General features: G+C 41.4%; 3 protein-coding genes across 5 annotated transcripts; 2 read left to right on the plus strand and 1 right to left on the minus strand.

Moving 5' to 3' along the window:
- The first annotated feature begins 430 nt into the window (after positions 1-430).
- Positions 431-6,293, plus strand: apba2a (amyloid beta (A4) precursor protein-binding, family A, member 2a). 3 transcript variants are annotated; one of them, XM_049724625.2, is made up of 13 exons: positions 432-606; positions 1,989-2,167; positions 2,256-3,111; positions 3,191-3,295; positions 3,369-3,408; positions 3,520-3,665; positions 3,830-3,916; positions 3,986-4,171; positions 4,320-4,499; positions 4,566-4,778; positions 4,852-4,971; positions 5,044-5,184; positions 5,664-6,293. In XM_049724625.2, exons 3-13 carry the CDS (start codon positions 2,266-2,268, stop codon positions 5,733-5,735), a joined length of 2,136 nt encoding a protein of 711 aa, XP_049580582.1. In that variant the 5' UTR covers positions 432-606; positions 1,989-2,167; positions 2,256-2,265; the 3' UTR covers positions 5,736-6,293. The 3 variants fall into 3 exon arrangements, with proteins under 3 accessions (XP_049580581.1, XP_049580582.1, XP_049580580.1); XM_049724624.2 differs by having other exon boundaries at positions 431-606; positions 1,989-3,111; positions 3,526-3,665; XM_049724623.2 differs by having other exon boundaries at positions 1,989-3,111.
- Positions 6,294-6,531: 238 nt separating this feature from the next.
- duox2 (dual oxidase 2) lies at positions 6,532-10,349 on the minus strand. The gene is made up of 9 exons (XM_049724627.2): positions 9,836-10,349; positions 9,172-9,254; positions 8,927-9,094; positions 8,792-8,849; positions 8,575-8,709; positions 7,681-7,888; positions 7,397-7,611; positions 7,136-7,329; positions 6,532-6,750 (listed from the first exon to the last, which is right to left on the minus strand). Exons 3-9 carry the CDS (start codon positions 9,071-9,073, stop codon positions 6,739-6,741), a joined length of 969 nt encoding a protein of 322 aa, XP_049580584.1. The 5' UTR covers positions 9,074-9,094; positions 9,172-9,254; positions 9,836-10,349; the 3' UTR covers positions 6,532-6,738.
- On the plus strand, positions 9,306-20,187 carry duox (dual oxidase). Its single transcript, XM_049724622.1, has 34 exons — positions 9,306-9,397; positions 9,849-9,962; positions 10,053-10,136; positions 10,503-10,667; positions 10,892-11,079; positions 11,228-11,426; positions 11,507-11,673; positions 11,842-11,905; positions 11,990-12,086; positions 12,174-12,264; positions 12,366-12,468; positions 12,538-12,710; positions 12,788-12,963; positions 13,045-13,163; positions 13,233-13,370; positions 13,442-13,555; positions 13,652-13,854; positions 13,927-14,103; positions 14,225-14,450; positions 14,727-14,820; positions 14,896-15,071; positions 15,147-15,216; positions 15,369-15,410; positions 15,779-15,957; positions 16,020-16,250; positions 16,374-16,473; positions 16,644-16,693; positions 16,766-16,893; positions 16,982-17,135; positions 17,421-17,653; positions 17,751-17,909; positions 18,039-18,194; positions 18,348-18,476; positions 18,548-20,187. The coding sequence occupies exons 1-34, from the start codon at positions 9,334-9,336 to the stop codon at positions 18,668-18,670; spliced, it is 4,686 nt and encodes a 1,561-aa protein (XP_049580579.1). The 5' UTR covers positions 9,306-9,333; the 3' UTR covers positions 18,671-20,187.
- Positions 20,188-20,420: the final 233 nt, after the last annotated feature.

Consider the following 20,420-nt stretch of genomic DNA (forward strand, 5'->3'; position numbering starts at 1 on the left):
AAAAAAATGTTTTTTATATCATGCTTTTCAATACTGTTGTTATCGCGAACAAGCAAATAATAAGTTTTGTTATTGGCGGACTGGGTATCAATTATTGTCTGGGTTTGTAATTAGCATTTTGTGTCATTGTCCATTATTATGACTTATAATGACATACTTTCTCACAATTATGACTTAGGTATGTCAACCACCAATTACAAAGCATCAGATATGTGTACATTTGGTCGCTTTCCATGGGAATCTAAACATGAGCTAGGAAAGCAATGTCTAATTCCAGATGAAAAAAATTTATACTAAGGGCGTGAATGTGCCTTCTCATCACCTCTGTCAACGCTGGGGGAGGGGGGGGGGCCCGCTGTGGTCACGTGACACAGACCGTATCTTCTATACACACGTTCCTGGGCTGCTGTCTGTGTGTGTGTGTGTGTGTGTGTGTGTGTGTGTGTGTGTGTGCGTGTGTGTGTGTGTGTGTGTGTGTGTGTGTGTGTGTGTGTGTGTGTATGTGTGTGCGGCTTTTATTCAAAAATCACCACCCCGCAGAGCAATCTGATCTGAACAACACGCACTTGTTTCAAAAGGGGAGGCGAGGCGACCCCACCGATGACGGTAAGTGCACCGATGGATGTTTACAATTTTGGGTCTAGGCCTACGATAAGAAACAAAATCTGGACGTGCCCATCTGGTGGGAACATTAGTGGGATGTCAGCATGGTGCAGTCTTGAAATCAAGGTCGATGTGCAGTTTTGCATGAGAATTGGCTCGATTGAGATGGTAAAACCCGATAAGTGTTTGTCGGGCCTTATCCATACGCACAAACGTGTCTCCACAATATTTAAATGTCGTATAATGCGGCGTTTACTAGCGGAGCGACCATAACAAGCATCCCCTGCAGCTGCGGCAAAAGTTCGCCATAAAAAGCGCTTTTGAAATAGCTCAAGGGCAGGGTGCCCACACGCCTTTTTTTTTTTTCTATGCCCGTTTGGGGTTTGTAATTATCAGTTCAGCACCATGGAGAGATCATGGGAGGATCCCTCTCGAGTGATCGGATTTGATCCGACTAACATGGCAAAAGATTAATTCGGAATAATCAATTTTAATCGTTTTCTGATCTAAAGGCCATGTGTAAGCGTGAGGTGTCACATTGTGATTGGTGCAATTGCTTTAGTGCACAATAGGTGTCAAATCGTGTGGTGAAATCCTTTATTGATGAGTATCTAATTACACATTGCATCTACCCTTCTGTAGTTATAATGATTATAGTTTTTGAATAACGTATTTAAACTGGATTTTATTTTGACACTACGATGCACTAATGTTGATTAATGTTAATATTTGAGGTATAAAGTGCAAGTGTTGTAAATGACAGATGCCCAGATTCGGCTTGCCATGTAATTAAATTCAAATCTTGAGCATCATCTTCCAGGATTCTTGATCAAATCAAGAAAAAAAATTAAAATTTATAAATGAAAATCTTAAGATATTGCGGCTTTTTTTTGTTATACTTAAATCCCCCTTTTAACTGTAATTTTAACAACTATTATTTTTAAATTCAGATTTTTAAAATGAGTTACTCATCAGTTTATTTTGCTTGGTTGTGTGTTATGTGCCCTGCGATTGGCTGGCAACCAGCCCGGCATGATTTGTAATAGAATGTTCTTTAAAATGATTTATTAGCTGAACGACTAACTGTATCAGCTTCAGATAGCTATAAGCTTTTGCAATGTGCTTAACCAGACTGAGGAAATGAGATGTCATCACTCCTCAATTGCACCCAGTGTACCTAATATTGTGGTTAGAATGTAGTTCAGCAAAAAAACAAATGCACTTGTAATTTCCTGTACAGCTTGGAGTCATGGCAGAAGGAGATTGCAGTATGTAAATATGTATCAAATGTCACTCACAAAAAAAAATGCTTTTCATGGTTCATACATAATGCAAGAATTTCAGAGAGTTCTTTTTTTTTTTTTTTTTCTCCCCATGTTGGACAGGGTTGAGAGCATCTGACTTAATGAGCCAGCAATGGGTCGTGAAAACAGACAAGACCAAATTTCCTGGGGGAACTAAGTGCAACCAAGAAGACCAGAGGAATTTGTTAAGGGAGGGAAGGATGACATCAACAACCAGCGAAGTCCTTCCAAACACTCCCATATGAGTCGTGAACCAAGAGGTGAAGACATGGAGGACACATGCTCCGAATACGACAACGTGGGCTCCGACGTGGAGCAGGATTATGACGAGGTATTGCATTTAAACAGAGACGGCGTCATGGACACGAGGTTCTACAAGCAGTACAGCTCCGACGACGCGGGTTACGTCAAGAACGTAGCTGGTAAAAACGGAAACGACAGCAGTGGCGTCGCTGACCAATTCACAGCACATAAAAGCACAGAAAGACGTAACGGATCACAACCGGACGCTCAGCCCCACAAGGCAGGTCGTCAATTTAGGATGCGTTGCACCCCAGTTGCGAGGGAAGCCGCGGAGGGGGAAGAAGTCGCCAAAGTTCTGGAGAATAAGTTCTTCTTTTGTGCCGTAGATGAAATAGACGAGGTGTTGGATGGGGCTAGATTTATAGAAGATTTAGAGGATGCAGAAGATCATCAAAGACAGGCTGGCCCTTACCAGGATAATGAAAGGATTAGAAAGTCGTGCGATGAAAGGGAGAGAGAAGACGACAGCGGAATGACAAGAAATTTTACCATACCGGCCAACAGAAATTACGAGGCAACCCATATAAAGGAGGAGAGACACGGGAAAGGACGAGGGAGAAGGCCAGCTGGACAGGACGTTGAACAAATGACCTCTGGGGTTAAAAGTTGCGCAACCAACAAAAAGACGTCCAAGGAAGGCAGAAAGGCTCCTGTGCGGACCAAAGCCAAATCCAGCAAGCAACAGCCGTCCCCTCGTAATTCTCATGGCCAAGCACCGATAAACAATCAGAAGGCTCAACCTCGAAGAGAGCCCGCTTCTGTTGCCAGACCCGACGCTTCGAGTAACATCCAGGAGAGCGAGCCCAGGGTCGTCAAGCCGTCCCCGGCTGTCCGTCACACGCCCGAGCAAGAGAAAATGCCGCCTGAGGAGAACCAAAGCCAGCCACAGAAACTCCAGCAGGTTTGGGAGATGGTCTCATCTTTGGTGGAGGTAACAAACAATTTCAAATGTGTTTTTTTTTTTTTTTTTTTTTTTTTAGGAAGAGAAGCTAAGCCCACCTGTAATGCAGGAGCAAGTTCCCGAGCAACCGAGAAGGCCTCAAAGTCCAGATCTCCACCCAGATGATGAGAGCGGCTCCCCTAAGGTTAAAACTTACATTTTTTATTTGTATTACATCTTAGAATTTCTCACTTAGGTTCAATATTTTCTTTCTAAAGAAAACACAAGAAGCTGCTTCCTTTCCCAGTTTTGAAGACGGTAAGTTTTTCCGCAATAATCAAAAATTCTGGTTTACATGAATACAAGTCTTGATACATTTTCAAGTCTTACACTGGAAGCTTTTTGTTTCTTTGTGGCTGTTTTACAAAGTCCCAGGTCCCTGTGAGCCAGAAGATCTTATTGATGGGATTATCTTTGCCGCTAACTACCTTGGCTGCACTCAAGTGCTGTCTGACAAGAATCCATCCAAAACAGTCCGCATGTCGCAGGCCCATGAAGCCGTCAGTCGTATTAAGGTAGAGTGCCTCTTTGTTAAATCATCTCCGCATAAATTGATATTTTTTTGAGACCATTTATCAAGTTAGCACTCAAGAATGAATTTAGTTTTGTATTGCCGCCACACGATGGCGCTGTTGTACGTACTCGTTTCAATTCCTTTTTTTTTTTTTTCATTAAAAAGAGCCAAGATGAAGACTCTCAAATTATGACTGAAGTCGATCTGTTTATCTCCACCAAAACGGTCAAGGTGCTCAATGCCGACACACAGGTGAGGAAAACTGGATCAAGTTTTGCTTTTATTCTTATGCGGGAAATTCCTTCTTTTTTTTCCCTCCAGGACACAATGATGGACAGCGCCTTGCGAACGATCTCTTATATCGCTGACATCGGCAGCATTGTGGTTCTGATGGCACGCAGGCGTTTGTCTCCGACGTCAACTGAGGATTTTTCGGAATCTGTGGAGTCCCGCGGCGAAGGGACCAGTCAGTACGGCATGATCTGCTACGTCTTTGAATCCGAGGACGTAAGTAGTCTTGAGACAATTGAATTTCATTGGGGAAAGTGGATTAAAATGTTTCGAATTCTGAGCGTGTAAATTTCTCAGAAGACGCCGCTGTCGTTGTTGTCAACTGAGATGTTTTTTTTGCTGAGTCATATCCGACCTCCCACAGGCCCAGCTCATCGCGCAATCCATCGGTCAGGCCTTCAGCGTGGCCTACAGAGAATTCCTGCGAGCCAACGGCATCAATCCGACAGATTTAAGTCAAAAACAATACAGCGACATCATCAACTCGCAGGAAATGTACCACGACGACCTCATCCATTTCTCCAACTCGGATAACTGTAAAGAGGTACGTGTCAAAGCAGGAGGAAGATTCAGAGCAGATCAAAATTTGACCACATCTTCTGTGTTGTAGGTGTGGGTGGAGAAGCAGAAAGGGGAGAACCTCGGGGTGGTGATTGTGGAATCGGGCTGGGGTTCCATTTTGCCCACGGTGATCCTCGCCGGAATGCTGAACAGCGGTCCAGCGGCACGCTCTGGCAAACTCAGCGTTGGCGATCAGATTATGTCCATCAATGACACCAGCCTGGTTGGGCTGCCTCTCGCCACCTGTCAGGGTATCATCAAGGTACATCCTGGTCACAAATTTCCATCCAGTTTAAAAAAAGACCAAACAACATAGCGTGTGTGGTGTTTTCCAGGGTTTGAAGCAACAGGTGAAAGTAAAGATGAGTATTGTAAGCTGCCCTCCTGTCACCACCGTCCTCATCAAGCGACCAGATCTTAAATTCCAGCTCGGCTTCAGTGTTCAAAATGGCATAGTGAGTGTCTGGGGGCAAAAATGGTGGGATGAGGTAGAGACATGCACATGAGATGTTTTTCCTCATTTTCAGATCTGCAGCCTGATGCGAGGCGGGATCGCAGAGAGAGGCGGGGTTCGCGTAGGACATCGAATCATAGAGATAAACGGTCAAAGCGTGGTTGCTATGCCGCACGAAAAAATCGTGCAGACTCTGTCCGTATCGGTGGGTGAGGTAAGGACAATTGGTTTCTCCTTCTTTTGTCGCCGTTTCTGCTGATTTAAATAAACTGGTTGCTAGCAGCACTTGAACATCTGCTGGGTGCCATCTGCTTCCTCCCAAAAAAGAAAACTGGATCATCACGCTCACATCTTGAAACGGGTTTATGACATGTTGAGCATTTGAAAAAAAACATTATGACGCACTATGACACTTGTTTGATGTTTATTTTGATCCAATGCAACTCTAAATATGCAAGATAAATCTATTTGTGATTCATTATTAATCGAACAACTTAAATTTGTGAGTTGGAGTATGCAGAAAAAAAAACAAGCAAGCAAATACAACAAAAGATTCAGCAATTCTCGATTGTGAGACAGATGCGCTACTCACTAATTGGCCCTGCTGGGAATTAATAAATGTAATTTATGAATTAATTACAGAGGATTACATTTTTTGTAATGATGACACATTCTTCTTTCAATCTGTACCAGATCAACATGAAGACAATGCCCGCCGTCATGTTCAGACTGCTCACCGGACAGGAGACGCCATCCTACATTTGAAGACACAACGAGTTATATTTTGATCATTTATTTATATCATTTAGGGGCCTCTCATTGCACAATGCTGTAAAGAGGCTCCGGTTGTCATTTCAGGTTTAATCTTGAATTACATTCTCATAATGGCCTTACGATTCTGTCATGTTGTGCGTGAATGTGGAAGAGAAATAGCTTAACGGTCACTTTTATTTTCCTATGAAAAAAGTGCATTTATATTTTAGTTAGTCATTTTTATAGTGTCTATGTAATTGTACTGTAAATACTACGGATTACTCAAGGACTGGATTGGGAAGGCCATATTACTCTCGTACAGTATATGCATGGTATAATGATGGATTTTCTGACCAATAATTCATAATAATCTATTACAGCAAGTATTCTATATGTACTGTATTACACCGTACAAAGCCACTAAATTATTTGTAGTATGGAGATGCTGAAGGCCAAAGACTTCGTTTTGAAATGCAGTTTAAAGAGATAACCTTTACAAGAGCGGACAAGAATGTACATTACGGAATGAATGTAATCGTGTAACACAAATATTACAGTCTCATTGCTTCATTCTTGTTTGCTTTAATTTTTGTCATATTAAGGTATTATTTAAAAAAATAACACAAGTAGATATGTCATAAAACATTTAATTTTACCACACTTCCTTATTGCATTTTATATAATATTATGACAAGCAGTATAGCATACTATATTTCACTAATAATACATTTGCCACAATCCTACAGGATCTACATATTTTTCGTCATTTTTTGGCCAGTGAAAAAAATAATACAGGCCAATACTAGACTAAAAAAAACAAAGTTCTGTGTTTATTAACACTACAGTGCATGGATCCCATACAAAATAAATGTATATTTACAAGTACAGTACGTTTAAATTACAAAGAACAAACATAGGAACATTTGACACAGAAACGAGTGACATCCAACAGTCTCTCTCAGTAACGCATCCCGTCGATTTTCAAGTGTTGATCGCAAATCTCGTCAACGGGGACTCATAGACGTTCCTGAAAAATAAAAACAAAAAAGGACAAATCAGTGCTTTTTTTCTTCATACGCATATATCCACAATATCTGATAACCTGATTCTTCCTTGACAATCTTGTCCTATTTATTGTTTGTGGTGCGATAAAATAAAAGGCGCCTCAAAACTGTTTTCCCTAATAAGAACACTAGGGAGCGTCGTTTTCCGTTGCAGCTTGTTAGTAGGCTGCATGTGCAATTCAGTTTCATTTTCAAATGTCAAGTAGAAGTGATATAGCCAGATGATCAATATATAAAGTGATTGTTTTTATTTTATTTTTTTTTATTGTCTGAACAAAAAAATTGCTTATATGATCACGAAGACATGATGAATCTCATCGAAAAAATATATGTAGTGATTATACTGACCACAATGACCTCGGGGGTTATGCATGGAGATACTGTGACATCATCAAGGATGGCTGAATTCGCATATGTGGCGCCGTAAGAAATGTCCTCTTCTTCATAACTGTCAACACCCACGCTGAAAGCCTCTCTCATCTTTTCAGGTACTATCCAGTTCATTACCACCACCAGAACACCAATGACGGTGCACAGCACACCTATGAAAGATTTCAGTTCTGTCAAAATCCAACAAAAAGTTATGAAATCTCTCTGTTAGTTACTCACCGGTTGCCAGAGCGAACCAGAATGAAAAGCTGTATCCCGCTTTAAACGTAGCGGTTCCGATGGAGAAAACACAGCTGGGCGCTTGCATGATGGTGGCAAAAGCAGCCATGGAGATGAAGATGAAGGCAGCCGTAGCCAACATCATATAGCCGGCGTATAAAATAACCGGCATGGAGAAGAGGATGTTGGCCAGCATCCAGCAGCAAAAGGCCACCCTGATCGGAGCACTCAGTTGAATTCTCCAACATTCCAACATTAGAAGACCACAAAACAATTTTACATACCAGAGTGTTGCAGACGCATATCGCCCAGAGTTTCTGTAGTGAAAGATGAGCCTGCATGGGCTGTTGAGAGTGAATTTCTCGGCGATGTATAGGATGGGGTTCGGGAGTCCTTTTTCCAACGCTTCCTTATAATCGTCCTCGATCGTTTCACGCCAGCTGAACATCTCATTGTAGTCGATGGTTTCGTTCAGCTGAACAACAGGATTGCCTGCAGAGCAATCAAGGGGAATCAATAATATATATTTTTTTAGTTCTTCACAATTGGTTTATTATAACCGAGAAGCAACTCGGGGACCACTGCTTTGGCAGAATATTACTTTGCACTGAAAGAGGCTACTTATTTGCATATGTATGTCTATTTTGAGAATCTCAGCTACATTTAAATGATTCACATAACTAGTTGGAAAATAAATCAAGTCTAAATAATAAATCCATTTTGTTTTAAAAAAAGGTTACAATTATTTTCCATTTCGCGGACCGCCTGCAATACCGCCACGGCCCACTAGATGGCCACGAATCACTGGTTGACAATCACTGCTTTATCTGCGCTTATCTGGGGACTGCTACGACTTGCTGTGATGTATTAGTAAGCATTATTCTACTCAAGTAATTTCTTCAGCATCCTTCTTCCGGACAGTCTTCCAATTGCAATCTCTAATGGAACTGAACCTAATTCATTCAATGTTAATTGCTCAATATTCTTAATGAACTCAACAAGATTCCTTCAGGGTTCATTTGTATTCGGCTAAGGTCTCCTTAATCGACTGTGGAGGAAAGTAATCGAACCTCCATTCTAAGGCCCATTCCTGGGAAGAAAATTCAAATAGAGACGTGTTTCGGATTTTTTCTCTCGTGGGTTTTTCAACAATGTCACTATAAGACATTGTAACTCACCTTTCAGGGTAACATTGATGCCGTACAGGCCAACGTGTAATCCAACGTCAGCGTTAACCACCGCACTGCTGAAAGACTTGTAAGTGGCGTTTGTGCTTATACGAGCCTCGGCCCAATTGTCAGTAAAGTTGAGTGCTGCAGGAAAAGAAAGGCCAGCAGGGAACAATGAAAAGGTGAGCTTTATGAAAAGGCTTGTGGGAAAAAAAAATGTATTCACCCACGATGACAGCACCGATAAACAAGCTCAAAATGATCCTTAAGAACCAGAACAGCCGCTGATTGTAAAAGGAAAAGACAAACTGTGAAAATTGTTCAAATGGAGATTTGTAAAAATTTGAGAGGCTTCACTCACTGATTTTCCTCGAATCCCTGGCAGAATAAATAGTAGACTGAGTGCAGACATGAGGAAACACACGATAACGGTGAGCAAATGGCCATTGAAGCTGACAGACGTCCTTCGCATATGGTAAAAAGGATAAACGTCATCGTAGAAAGTCATGTCGGCTTCGGCTTCTTGTGGCTGAGGACAAAAATGAACACAGTTGTTGCTGAGGGGAAACGCTTTGATGAAGTATCAAACGCATGCTGGGTCCAAACCTGAATCTTGGAAGAGGAAGCAGCGGGTGTAACTCATAAGGAAACATGCGGTGCTTTTATACACAAGGAAGAAGATGCTTTGCCTTCACAAAAGTGGGAAAGAGGTGTGATTTAGAGTCAAAGGACCAAGCCCATCTGGGAATTTCAGGTCACGTGTTTTTGATGAAGCAAAAGACACTTGAGCACCTCTTATCTACTCCTGCGCTGGAGATCAACTGCTACACAGGTAGATAAGACTCTTCTTCATAAATACATGAAAACAATACAGTGATTCCCAACTACTACTGTAATTATTTTTATACAAATACTGTGACTTTATGAATACTGTATTTATTTAAAATATGTGCAGAGCTCACAAATGTTTGGCAAAGTTTTTTTCTTTTAGGAGAAAGCCGGTAGAATGCTTTTGCTGCTATAACAAAGCTTTTAATACAATCTAGAATCTTAAAAGAAGGTAAATTGAACGTTCACTGAATAGAATAAACTCAAACAATTCAAAATTGTGGACATTTTATAACGTGGATTCTTACCTAGATCCATTGCAACATCCTTATATAATCTCCAATCATAATTTTTGTTTTTTTTAAATTCAAAATTAGCTGGAGGTTGCACACAAACAATCCCCGCAGTAGGTAAAAGCGAATTAATGTTATTTTTCCTTTACCTGAACTTTTCAGAAGTCTTCCACGGCTGTTGGCTGCAGACTGAGCTCAGGAGCCTCTCTGCATCAATGGATTTGCGTAAGCGGGTTTGGAGTGTTTGTGCAGTGTTCGGCTTGCTGCTCATCGTCGGTGAGTAAATGACCAAGTGAACAAAATTGAAGTTCGAACCCAGAGTAGACAACGTTGGTGGTAAAACGGCTTTTGGATACATTACAACAGATTCGCGGTGTGAAATAACGTGGGAAGTTCCTCGCTTTGATGGATGGTACAACAGCTTAGGATATCCCAAACGTGGAGCAGTGGGTGAGTAAAGGCTATTTGTATTTTAATATGCTGATCATACCAATAAAGACGCCAATCGATTTTCCGAGCATACGTCAACCACAGTTGATTCCAGTGTGACAGAATACGCGACCTTAGTTTTCCCATAGACACTAGGGGGAGCTCTAGTTTCATCTCCAGACTGGGCTACCTCACCCAACAAAATAAAGTACTTGGGTAAAAGTAAAAAAAAAAAAAAAAAAAAAAGACCAACAACAGCCAAAATTCCATTCAAAATTTCAAAGCTCTCAATTTTCTACTAGGTCCTTCACTAGGGTAGTATTAAAAGTTGCTAAATCTATCAAAAACCCTTCTAACTTGGCATAAATGTTGGGTTCCCCCCTGCAGGTTCACACCTTGTGCGGCTGGTACCTGCTAACTTCCGGGATGGCGTCTACCAAGCAAAGAACGAGTCCGAGTTGCCCAATCCGAGAAACCTGAGCCGCACTCTCAGCGTCGGCCCTTCGGGCTTGCCCTCTAAGCGAAACCACACGGTCTTATCTTTGATTTTTGGTAAATATACCTTAACTGTAATCCTTTTAGATAGTTCAGCTAAGTTGCACCATCAAGGAAGTTTTGGGGTTAATTATTTACCTGTTTAGATAGAGACTTTATTGACCCCTGGGGCGAAATTCAGTTTTGTATGTAAATAAAGAAACAAGAGTCATAAGGAAGTAGATGTTTCCCTGAAGTTCTACTTGTTGTACATTTTAATTTACAAATGTTTTATATTACAGGTTATCACGTTGCGTTTGAAATCATGAACTCACGGACTCCTGGGTGCCCTCCTGAATTCATGAACATCCCAGTGCCTAAAGGGGACCCTGTTTTTGACCCAAATAGCACCGGGAAAGTTCTGCTTCCCTTTCAAAGAGGACCATGGGATAAAGACACGGGCCAGAGTCCCGGCAACCCTCGCACACAGGTTTTACTGGATTTATTATTTGGTGTAGCTATAGCTTTGTTCAGATATCAATAATCTGTGATATCATGATGGTAAAAATAATCGTTGATATTTTTGAATTAGTTCCAGTGTTTGTTCTCTGTATTTACTAAATCAAATACTTTTGTAGGTCAACTTTGTCACCGCCTGGATTGATGGCAGCTCCATCTATGGCCCATCCACTTCCTGGTCAGACTCCCTGAGAAAGTTTTCTGATGGGCTGCTCATGACCGGGAAATTGAACATGCCGAGACAGACGACCGGTCAAAGTTTCATATGGAGTGCCGCCGACCCCACAACAGGTGATCATGAACCTCAAGGGCTCTATGGTAAGGTGTATTTTCTATTTACCTACTTAATGTAAGAACTTTATTTTTAAGATCACATCAACTCCATCTTCTGTCTCCAGAGTTGGGAAATGCTTGGGGCAACGAGAATGTGTTCACAGCAGCAGAAGGGATCATCTGGTTTCGTTACCACAATTATTTAGCCATTGAATTGCGTAAGGAGCACCCAAAGTGGTCAGACGAAGAGTTGTTTCAAAATGCCAGGAAGACAGTCGTGGCCACATTCCAGGTAAAGGCGAAAAATCTTGATGTAATCCTCCTTTCTCAATGCAAGCGATGATTTTAAAAACAAGGTTGCGCCAATTTTAATGTTTATTTTTATGTTCAGATAAAAAAAAAAAATTCTATTGTGACAACAATAATATAAAGATCCAAAACAATTTTATCTTAAAAACAGAATATTGCCCTGTACGAATGGCTGCCATCATACCTGGGAGGCAAAACTCTTCCGCCTTACCCAGGTAGGAATCGTTCATGACATCGAATTTTGGGATGAATCGTCTCTTTTATTGTAAAATTACGTACATTGTGATTTATCGATGCAGGATATCAGAAGTTTGTTGATCCTGCTATCTCTCCTGAGTTTCTGGCTGCCGCTATGAGATTAGGAATCACGATGGCTCCCCCTGGTGTTTACATGAGGTATTTCTTCACCGTTTGTCGTAAATGATGGAACCATCCATCAAGGTTTACAAGTAGCATGTTCAATGGCTACTTTCTTTTGTACAGAAACAGAACCTGCCATTTTCGAAAAGTCCTCAACCCTGATGGGAGTTTGTCGTCAGCATTGCGACTTTGTAACAGTTTTTGGAAACGTAAGGTATGACTTGACGCACTGTTTAATTTGTCCTTTGTCCCAACTCACAACTTTTTTTTTTTTTTTTTTTAATCTAAGAGTCATAATTTTCATTTTGTCAACAGGAGGTTAATGTGAACTCAAGCCACGATGTGGATGACCTCCTTATGGGCATGGCCTCTCAGATTGCAGAAGAAGTTGACCACATTGTTGTGGAGGACCTAAGAGGTGATACACCTTGAAAAGTGCACATGATGAGAACAAATCGAATAACACAATTTTATCTGACCTCGACAGACTTCATGTACGGACCACTTAAGTTCACACGCTCGGATCTGGTCGCGCTGACCATCCAGAGAGGACGAGACTTTGGCCTTCGCAGTTACATGGAGATCAGGCAAGCTCTGAATCTGCCTTCTGTAGAGACATTTGAAGACATTAATCCTCAGATCAATAGCACCAACCCAGAGGTAAAATTTTATTTTGTAGACAACAATTCATCATAGGCATCAAGCATGTGTGTAACATGTGTTAACTGTGTTAACAGTTACTGCGAGAAGTTGCACAAATATATCATGGAGACGTCTCCAAATTAGAGCTCTTCCCTGGTGGACTGCTCGAGTCAATGGGTAGTCCAGGTCCAGTTTTTTCTGCTATGATCTTAGACCAGTTTGAACGCATAAGAAATGGCGATCGCTTCTGGTTTGAGAACAAACACAATGGGTGAGTTCCTTGCGTGCTGATCTCCATGTTCACATGATGTCACACATGTCATCACCAATATTCAAGTTATTCCTCTCTCAGTTTATTCTCAGAAGACGACATCCAAAGGATCCGTAACGTGACTTTTCACGATGTCCTCGTTGCGGTCACAAATGCAGAGGATTCTGACATACAAAGGAATGTATTCATCTGGAAGAAAGGTAAATTTTAAATCCCAAACTAAAGTCACTGACTGAATACATAAGAATGATGTCACTATTGACCCTTAGGTGATCCTTGTCCTCAACCCACCCAGCTAAATACCTCAATGCTCCATCCCTGCACCAATGCTACCAAACTCAATTACTTTGATGGGAGTAAAGTTGGATTTGGGATATGGATTATCATTCTGTTCCTCTTTCCTGTTGGTCAGTATCATGCACTCACCTCCGTCTATTCTTACACTTCATCGATAATAATCAACCAAATGCCCTTATAGTGAGTTACTTTGTGGCTTGTACGGTAGCGTATCACCGCAAGTCCCGCTTCAGGAAGTTCCAGAAAAAAGGGAACCCCATTGGAAGAACGGCGGCAATAGTTTCAGGATTTGCCGGTAAGATTATGAAAGACCGATCTGGTGACCCTTTTGTCAGATATCCTGTGATGTCAGTGGGATAAATTGTCTCATAGTTGCTTTTCCCCTTCATAGCCTGTGAGTGGCTGAACCATAAAAAGCCTCTGCATCCCGTCATGGTCGAGGTCATAGAGGAGAGGAAGCTGCAGATACGAGACAGATCTGGAGCTACTCTCCGCTGCTTAAATCTGAACAAACAACATCGCCTCAATGTGCTCCTCTCATATGACCGCCATCAGAAAGCGCTCCTGCTCAAAGTGCCGAAGGAATACGACCTGGTTGGTTGCTGGAATCGGCAAAAGATCGGAATACTGTCACTGTAGTGTCAATTCTTTCCTTTGCTATACCAGGTGCTGTTTTTTGAGGATGAGAGCAAACGTTCGGCATTCCTCGAGTGTCTGTACTCTGACGAGAGGCATGAGGTTCGACTGAGGGAGATGAAGGAGAAGGAGCTTCTGAAGGAGGCGTTAACAGGAGAGCAAAGGGCACAGATTGTGGAAACATTCATCCGACATGCTTTCTCCAAGGTAAGCTAGATAGCTAGCGATCTGGATAGTTAACTCGCTAGATGTACGTAGCTGCTTAGCTAAATAGCTAGCTAAATAGCTAAGATATGGTATAATGGTGTACTCTCTCTGTCTGGCTCAGGTTTTGGAAATAGAGAAGTGCGATGCCGGGGACATGAGTGGCGTTTCCTGCAAGAAAGCCAAAGAAGTTCTACGGTGCGAGTTGACAGCTGCAGAATTTGCCGATGCATTGGGCCTCAAGCCCGATTCCTTGTTTGTGAACTCCATGTTCACGCTGGCTGATAAAGACGGCAACGGCTACCTCTCCTTCCAGGAGTTTCTTGATGTCATTGTCATTTTTATGAATGGTAAATGATGTGACACTAAAACTGTAACACCTTACTTTGATCATCAAATAACTCAAATTTATTGAACTTGATTGTCTTGTTATTGTCAATAATTCCTATCTTGCTGCAAGGAAGTCAGAAAAATGCGTTTTGAGACACTTTAAACAGTTCACGTGTCCAAATGAGTTAATAGATTTGTTCTCAAGCTATTTTTCAGCACTCCAAATTGGCCAATAACGCAAAAGAATAAGAAGTACTGATTTGTGAAAATATATGAACTTGACCATATTTGGACAGGAACCCCTGAGGAAAAGTCCAAGCTGATGTTCTCCATGAATGATGTCAGCGGAAATGGGTTTTTATCAAAAGAAGACTTTGCCAGGATGCTTAGGTTAGTATTTTGTTTGATTTTTTTCCCCCAAAAAATCTCTTTATGTAATTTTTGGGCTTTTTGATTCATTTAAAGGTCGTTCATTGAAATCTCCAACGGCGCGTTGTCAAAGTGTCAGACGGATGACGCCATCAGAGCCATTATGGTGGCCGCCGGCTTTGACAACAAAGAGAACATTACATGGGAAGACTTCCATTTCCTCCTCCGTGACCATGAGAACGAGCTTCAGTTTGCTCAGCTCAGTGTTAAAGGTTGAAGAAGGTTTTGCTCGTCTTATATCCTCATACCTCCTATGGATTGATGAATCATCTGTGTTTTCAATGCAGGGGTGGAGAAACAAGGAAATAAATTGTTTAATCGTGATCAAAGAGTTTCTTTCATCAGCCCATTGAGAAGGTAAGCGACAGGAATGCAGAAAACGACGTAGCTCGTTCCAGTACAAGTATGTTGACAGTGAAGCGTCCATAGTGCACAATCTTTAGCCAATTGTACAATGCCTATAAGTTATGATGCCATTCTCATCACATCATTTTTGTTATTGATTTCAGCAGTGACAATAGAGACCGACTGGATATCCGCAGACGGAAAAAGTGTGTGCACATTTCCTATGACCATTTAAAGATAATACAGCGGTGCCTTGAGATATGGTTGACTGGACCTAAAGGTTTTTTGAGTTTATAAAGTAAATCCCGCATTTCCCTTGAAAAAAACTTGCATGAAACAAACTAAAGTAGACTGAAATGCTTCCCGTTTTCATTCTTCTTCTGTCAAATTTACAGTGTCAAACAAAAAATGTGCCATCTAGTGGTCGACTGTGAAATTACATCTAAAATAAAGGCAGGAAAAAAATAGTGTACCAATTATGTTGAGTCTTAATAGTTATATTAATGTCTCAAGGCATCACTGTACACTAATTGAAAACAATTTTGATGGTATTAATCCATATGACTCAATCCAGGTTTGACCTGAATACTCCCAAAGTGTACGTGAAGGCCAAGCGTGACTACTACATAAGAAGCCCCGTCCACCAGAAGATCCAACAGTTCAAACGATTCATTGAGAACTACCGCTGCCATATTGTCTGCTTCATCGTGGTTTACGGCATAACGGCCGGCGTGGCGATTGAGAGATGTTATTGTAAGGAGAAATCTGTCATTCTGTGCTTCCGTCTTCTGATACAATGAAAATGTGCTCGTCAGACTACAGCACGCGGGCCACGTCGACGGGCATGCCCGAGACTTCAGTGGTGGGAGTGGTGGTGTCCCGGGGCACAGCGGCTGCCATTTCGTTTCTGTTTCCCTACATGCTCCTCACCGTGTGTCGCAACCTCATCACAATATGCAGAGAGACTTTCCTCAATAGATACATCCCATTCGACGCCGCCATCGACCTTCATCGCTCCATGGCCACCGCTGCCCTCCTTCTCACAGGTTGCCATGACTCACAAAAAGTTTGGAAGACTCGGCTTTTACTTCTTGCAAAAAAAAAAAAAAAAACTACTTTAGAGCCGCCATTTTGCTGTAATTGATGCCATTTTATGATTTGTTTTGTAGTTGCTCACAGCTTGGGTCATGTGGTCAACATCTACATCTTCTCCATCAGTAACCTGAACATCCTGGCTTGCTTGTTCCCAAAGGTTTTGACTAACAATGGGTAATGTTTTGAACGCCACCACACACACACACACACACGCACACACACACACACACACACGCGCGCGCGCGCGCGCGCACACACACACACACACACACACACACACACACACACACACACAGGAAGTACAGTATGTCTGGTTTCTAATTTACTGTGTTTTCCCATCATAGGTCAGAAGTTCCTCTTAAGTGGTCATGGTGGTTCTTTCAAACTGTTCCAGGTACTGCGTTGTGCTAGACTAAGATGTCACAGAGCGAGCGTGTGTTTCTCATGCCACTGTGCTTGTTCTCAGGGCTCACTGGTGTGCTGCTTCTTTTCACTTTGGCCTTCATTTACGTTTTTGCCACTCGCCATTTTCGCCGCATCAGTTTTCGAGGGTTCTGGATTACTCATAAACTTTACATTGTCATGTATATTTTGGTGAGTGTTTTTTTTTGTAGTTGATAAACACACCAAATGTCCTCCTAATTCACATTTTGGTTTGCTTTGTTGTAATTCTGGCATTCAGACTATCATTCATGGCAGTTTTGGTCTGCTTCAAGAGCCACGTTTCTACATCTTCCTCATTCCACCTGCACTTCTCTTCCTGCTGGATAAACTTATCAGCCTGAGCAGGAAGAAGGTGGAGATTCCTGTCGTCAGAGCAGAGCTTCTGCCTTCAGGTGACCTTCGATCTATTTGTTATGTAAAGTCAATATGCATTCCTTCCTCGGTTAGAAAATCGCTTGATATTGATCATTCATTGTTAAAATTCCCCGTGTGGAATAATAATGGCATCACGTTTTATTTTTTCTCCCGATTACATAAGAATTTTTTTTTTTATGTGTCATTCTTTTTCCTCAATACTAAAACAGAAACGTAAGAATTAATACTCTGCCCCCCACGACGATCTAAGCAGGCGCCAATTAAACTGCAGCGCTAATTATTATTCTCTTCACTCCCTGCAGGCGTAACTCATCTGAAGTTCAAGCGACCACAAGGCTTTGTATATCGTTCGGGCCAGTGGGTCCGTATTGCATGCCTGATGTTAGGCACAGATGAGTACCACCCTTTTACGCTGACCTCAGCCCCTCACGAGGAGACCCTCAGCCTGCACATCAGGGCTGTGGGGCCCTGGACCAGCCAGCTCAGAGAGCTCTACAGTGAAGAAAGTCTGATTGAACTTGGAGCTTATCCAAAGGTAATTGATTAGTGATTATGGTGATTAGCTTCCATCATGTGATTATTTTCTCTTGAATGTTTTTTTGTTGTGAGTCATGACCACTTGTGTACCGCAGCTGTATCTGGATGGCCCGTTCGGAGAGGGACACCAGGAATGGACGGACTTTGAGGTGTCTGTCTTGGTGGGAGGAGGCATCGGCGTCACACCATTTGCTTCCATCCTCAAGGATCTGGTGTTCAAGTCCTCCATCAAGTCAAAGATTCAGTGTCAAAAGGTATGATTATATGGATTCGTCATTCATTCGTCATGTATCTTTTTTTTTAATGACACCATATTGCAGTGTGCTATATTACTGAAAACATTTTACTGTTTTTTTTTTTTAATGGCAACTTAACTTTCTCAGGTGTACTTCATCTGGGTGACACGGACCCAGCGTCAGTTTGAGTGGGTGTCAGACATCATCAGGGAGGTGGAGGAGATGGACTCGCTGGAGCTGGTGTCAGTTCACACTTATATCACGCAGGTGGCACAGAAGTTTGACCTGCGCACGACCATGCTGGTGAGATAAGCATAAATCTTTTCCAGTCAACATTAACAATTAGGCTTATTGTGTGGTACAATTTGATATTATGATTTATTATGGCATTATATTTTGAATCCATAATTGGGTGGGATATGACGGTAGTATTCCTTTTTTTTAACGTGTGAACAGTACGTGTGCGAGCGTCACTTCCAGAAAGTGTGGAACCGCAGCCTGTTCACCGGCCTGCGATCTATCACCCATTTTGGCCGGCCGCCCTTTGTGTCGTTTTTCAGCTCGTTGCAGGAGGTTCATCCAGAGGTAAATCCTTTTTGAGCGCAGAAGTTCATTGAATCAATAAAATAGGTTTGAGTAAGTGTTATTTCCTGTAGGTGTCCAAGATAGGTGTGTTTAGCTGTGGACCGCCGGGATTGACCAAGAACGTGGAGAAAGCCTGTCAGCACATGAACAAGAGGGATCAGGCTCTGTTCATGCACCACTATGAGAATTTTTAAAATTAAATAACTCCAATTTAGGGTCAGGAAATGTATTGTACCCTTTTGAATATATTTGAATCTACTGATACAACAAGTGCGCTCTCTTATTAATTCAATATTAGTTTATGTGAATAAGTACTTTTTTGTGCTGAGGCAAATCTTGTTTATGGTGTTTGTGTATGTGTGCCTGACAATATGGCAAGACAGAAAGTAGACTTTAGATCAGGTAAAACCAGGTCTAAATTGTGGCACAGGGGAGTAGAAATACGTTTGGTGAATTTGATCCAGGCACTGATGGACAGATTCTGCGCTTTGCCGCTGTGTGATAGAAGCCATCAAATTTAATTCAGAAATATCACATCAGTGTACAATGATCAATTGTTTTCTAAAATACTAGGAATCGGTTTAGTAATACAGCAACATAAACAAGTTAAAACACACCAATTGAATATTTAAAGGGATAGGTCTATGATGGACTGCACTTTTTATATTAAACTTGCCCATACATTTGTTTTGGCAGGGTCAATGTTTAAAATTAATGTCGACTCATTTGATGACGAATGGATATTTGTCATAGGTTGGAATAGGAACTGTCAGTGTTATTTATCTTGGGTGGTGGTGTAAGAAAAGGAAAGTTGACTGACTGCGTGTTAAAAGATTCCACTGTATGTTTTCCTTTTACGGGAAGCACTTCATAAAGTGCTTGACAAATGAGAAATTATCAAGGAGGGGTAGCTAACAACAAAGGAAGCTGACCCAAAAAAAAAAAACACGACTCTCTTCCCTTCCTTGTACAAAGCTGAATGTTATCATTGATGAAGGGTGGATTTGTGATTTGACTCAGACACTACCACAGCCATTAAGTCATAAAGGCAATCAGTATATGAACTTCCCTTGCTGTTCGCCAAAGTCATAAATGTTGTCATTCTGCACACCATATGACGCCTGAATAATTTTATTTCCTCTGTTTTGTGACTACAGAAACTAGCAGTGGTACTATTGAGGAAAAAAAATGAAGTTTACTGTCAAACTAAACCAAACTAAGAAATTGTACGTTCTGACTAATATTACTGCAGTTCACTGAGTTGTGACAATATTGACATATGTCAATTTATACTTGGCTCTGGTGGCCAAGGAGCAGCACTATGGTCATGGAATTCAAGCTAAAAAACAAGGCAATTTTTTTTTATTTCTTTACATTCTCCCAAGTGCACAAAGTTATCCAAGTTGAAGATGAGTACATCATTTATTCATCCCTTACCCTTGAAATACAATCAGGAGTGTTCAAGTGTTACCAAAAACATGGCCTGATTTGATTCTGAAATTGATTAAGTCAATTTTCTTTAGGGGGAAAAAAAATGAAGCTTGACTTATTGTCCCAGAACTTTGAAGGTCCACTGTATTGATCAAATGGCACCCACTCCTGGTAAAGAGTGAGCTGCCTTCATCGAATGTGTTCCGCAAGGAATTCCTACTTTATGCCGCATTATCTTTTTCTATAGATTTTCAATAAAATGCATTAAGCAGCCCTTTAAGTGCCCTTCTTCAGTCTGCTCATTTTTGCTCCCGACTCGGGCTTGATGAGTGAAGAGAAAACACTGTAATCACGACAAACATTCACACCAATAAGTCAGTTTTTTTTTTTCTTCATTTAAAAACACACACAAAAAAATGGTGCAGACCACAACATTGAGATTAATTGCATTTTTTGTAAATTTTCAATTATAAATTTAGGAAGCAAAGTCGTTTCTCAATTTTCTCTCACTGC

This window comes from Syngnathus scovelli, chromosome 6 (assembly GCF_024217435.2).
Source record: "Syngnathus scovelli strain Florida chromosome 6, RoL_Ssco_1.2, whole genome shotgun sequence".
NCBI classification, from domain to species: domain Eukaryota; kingdom Metazoa; phylum Chordata; class Actinopteri; order Syngnathiformes; family Syngnathidae; genus Syngnathus; species Syngnathus scovelli.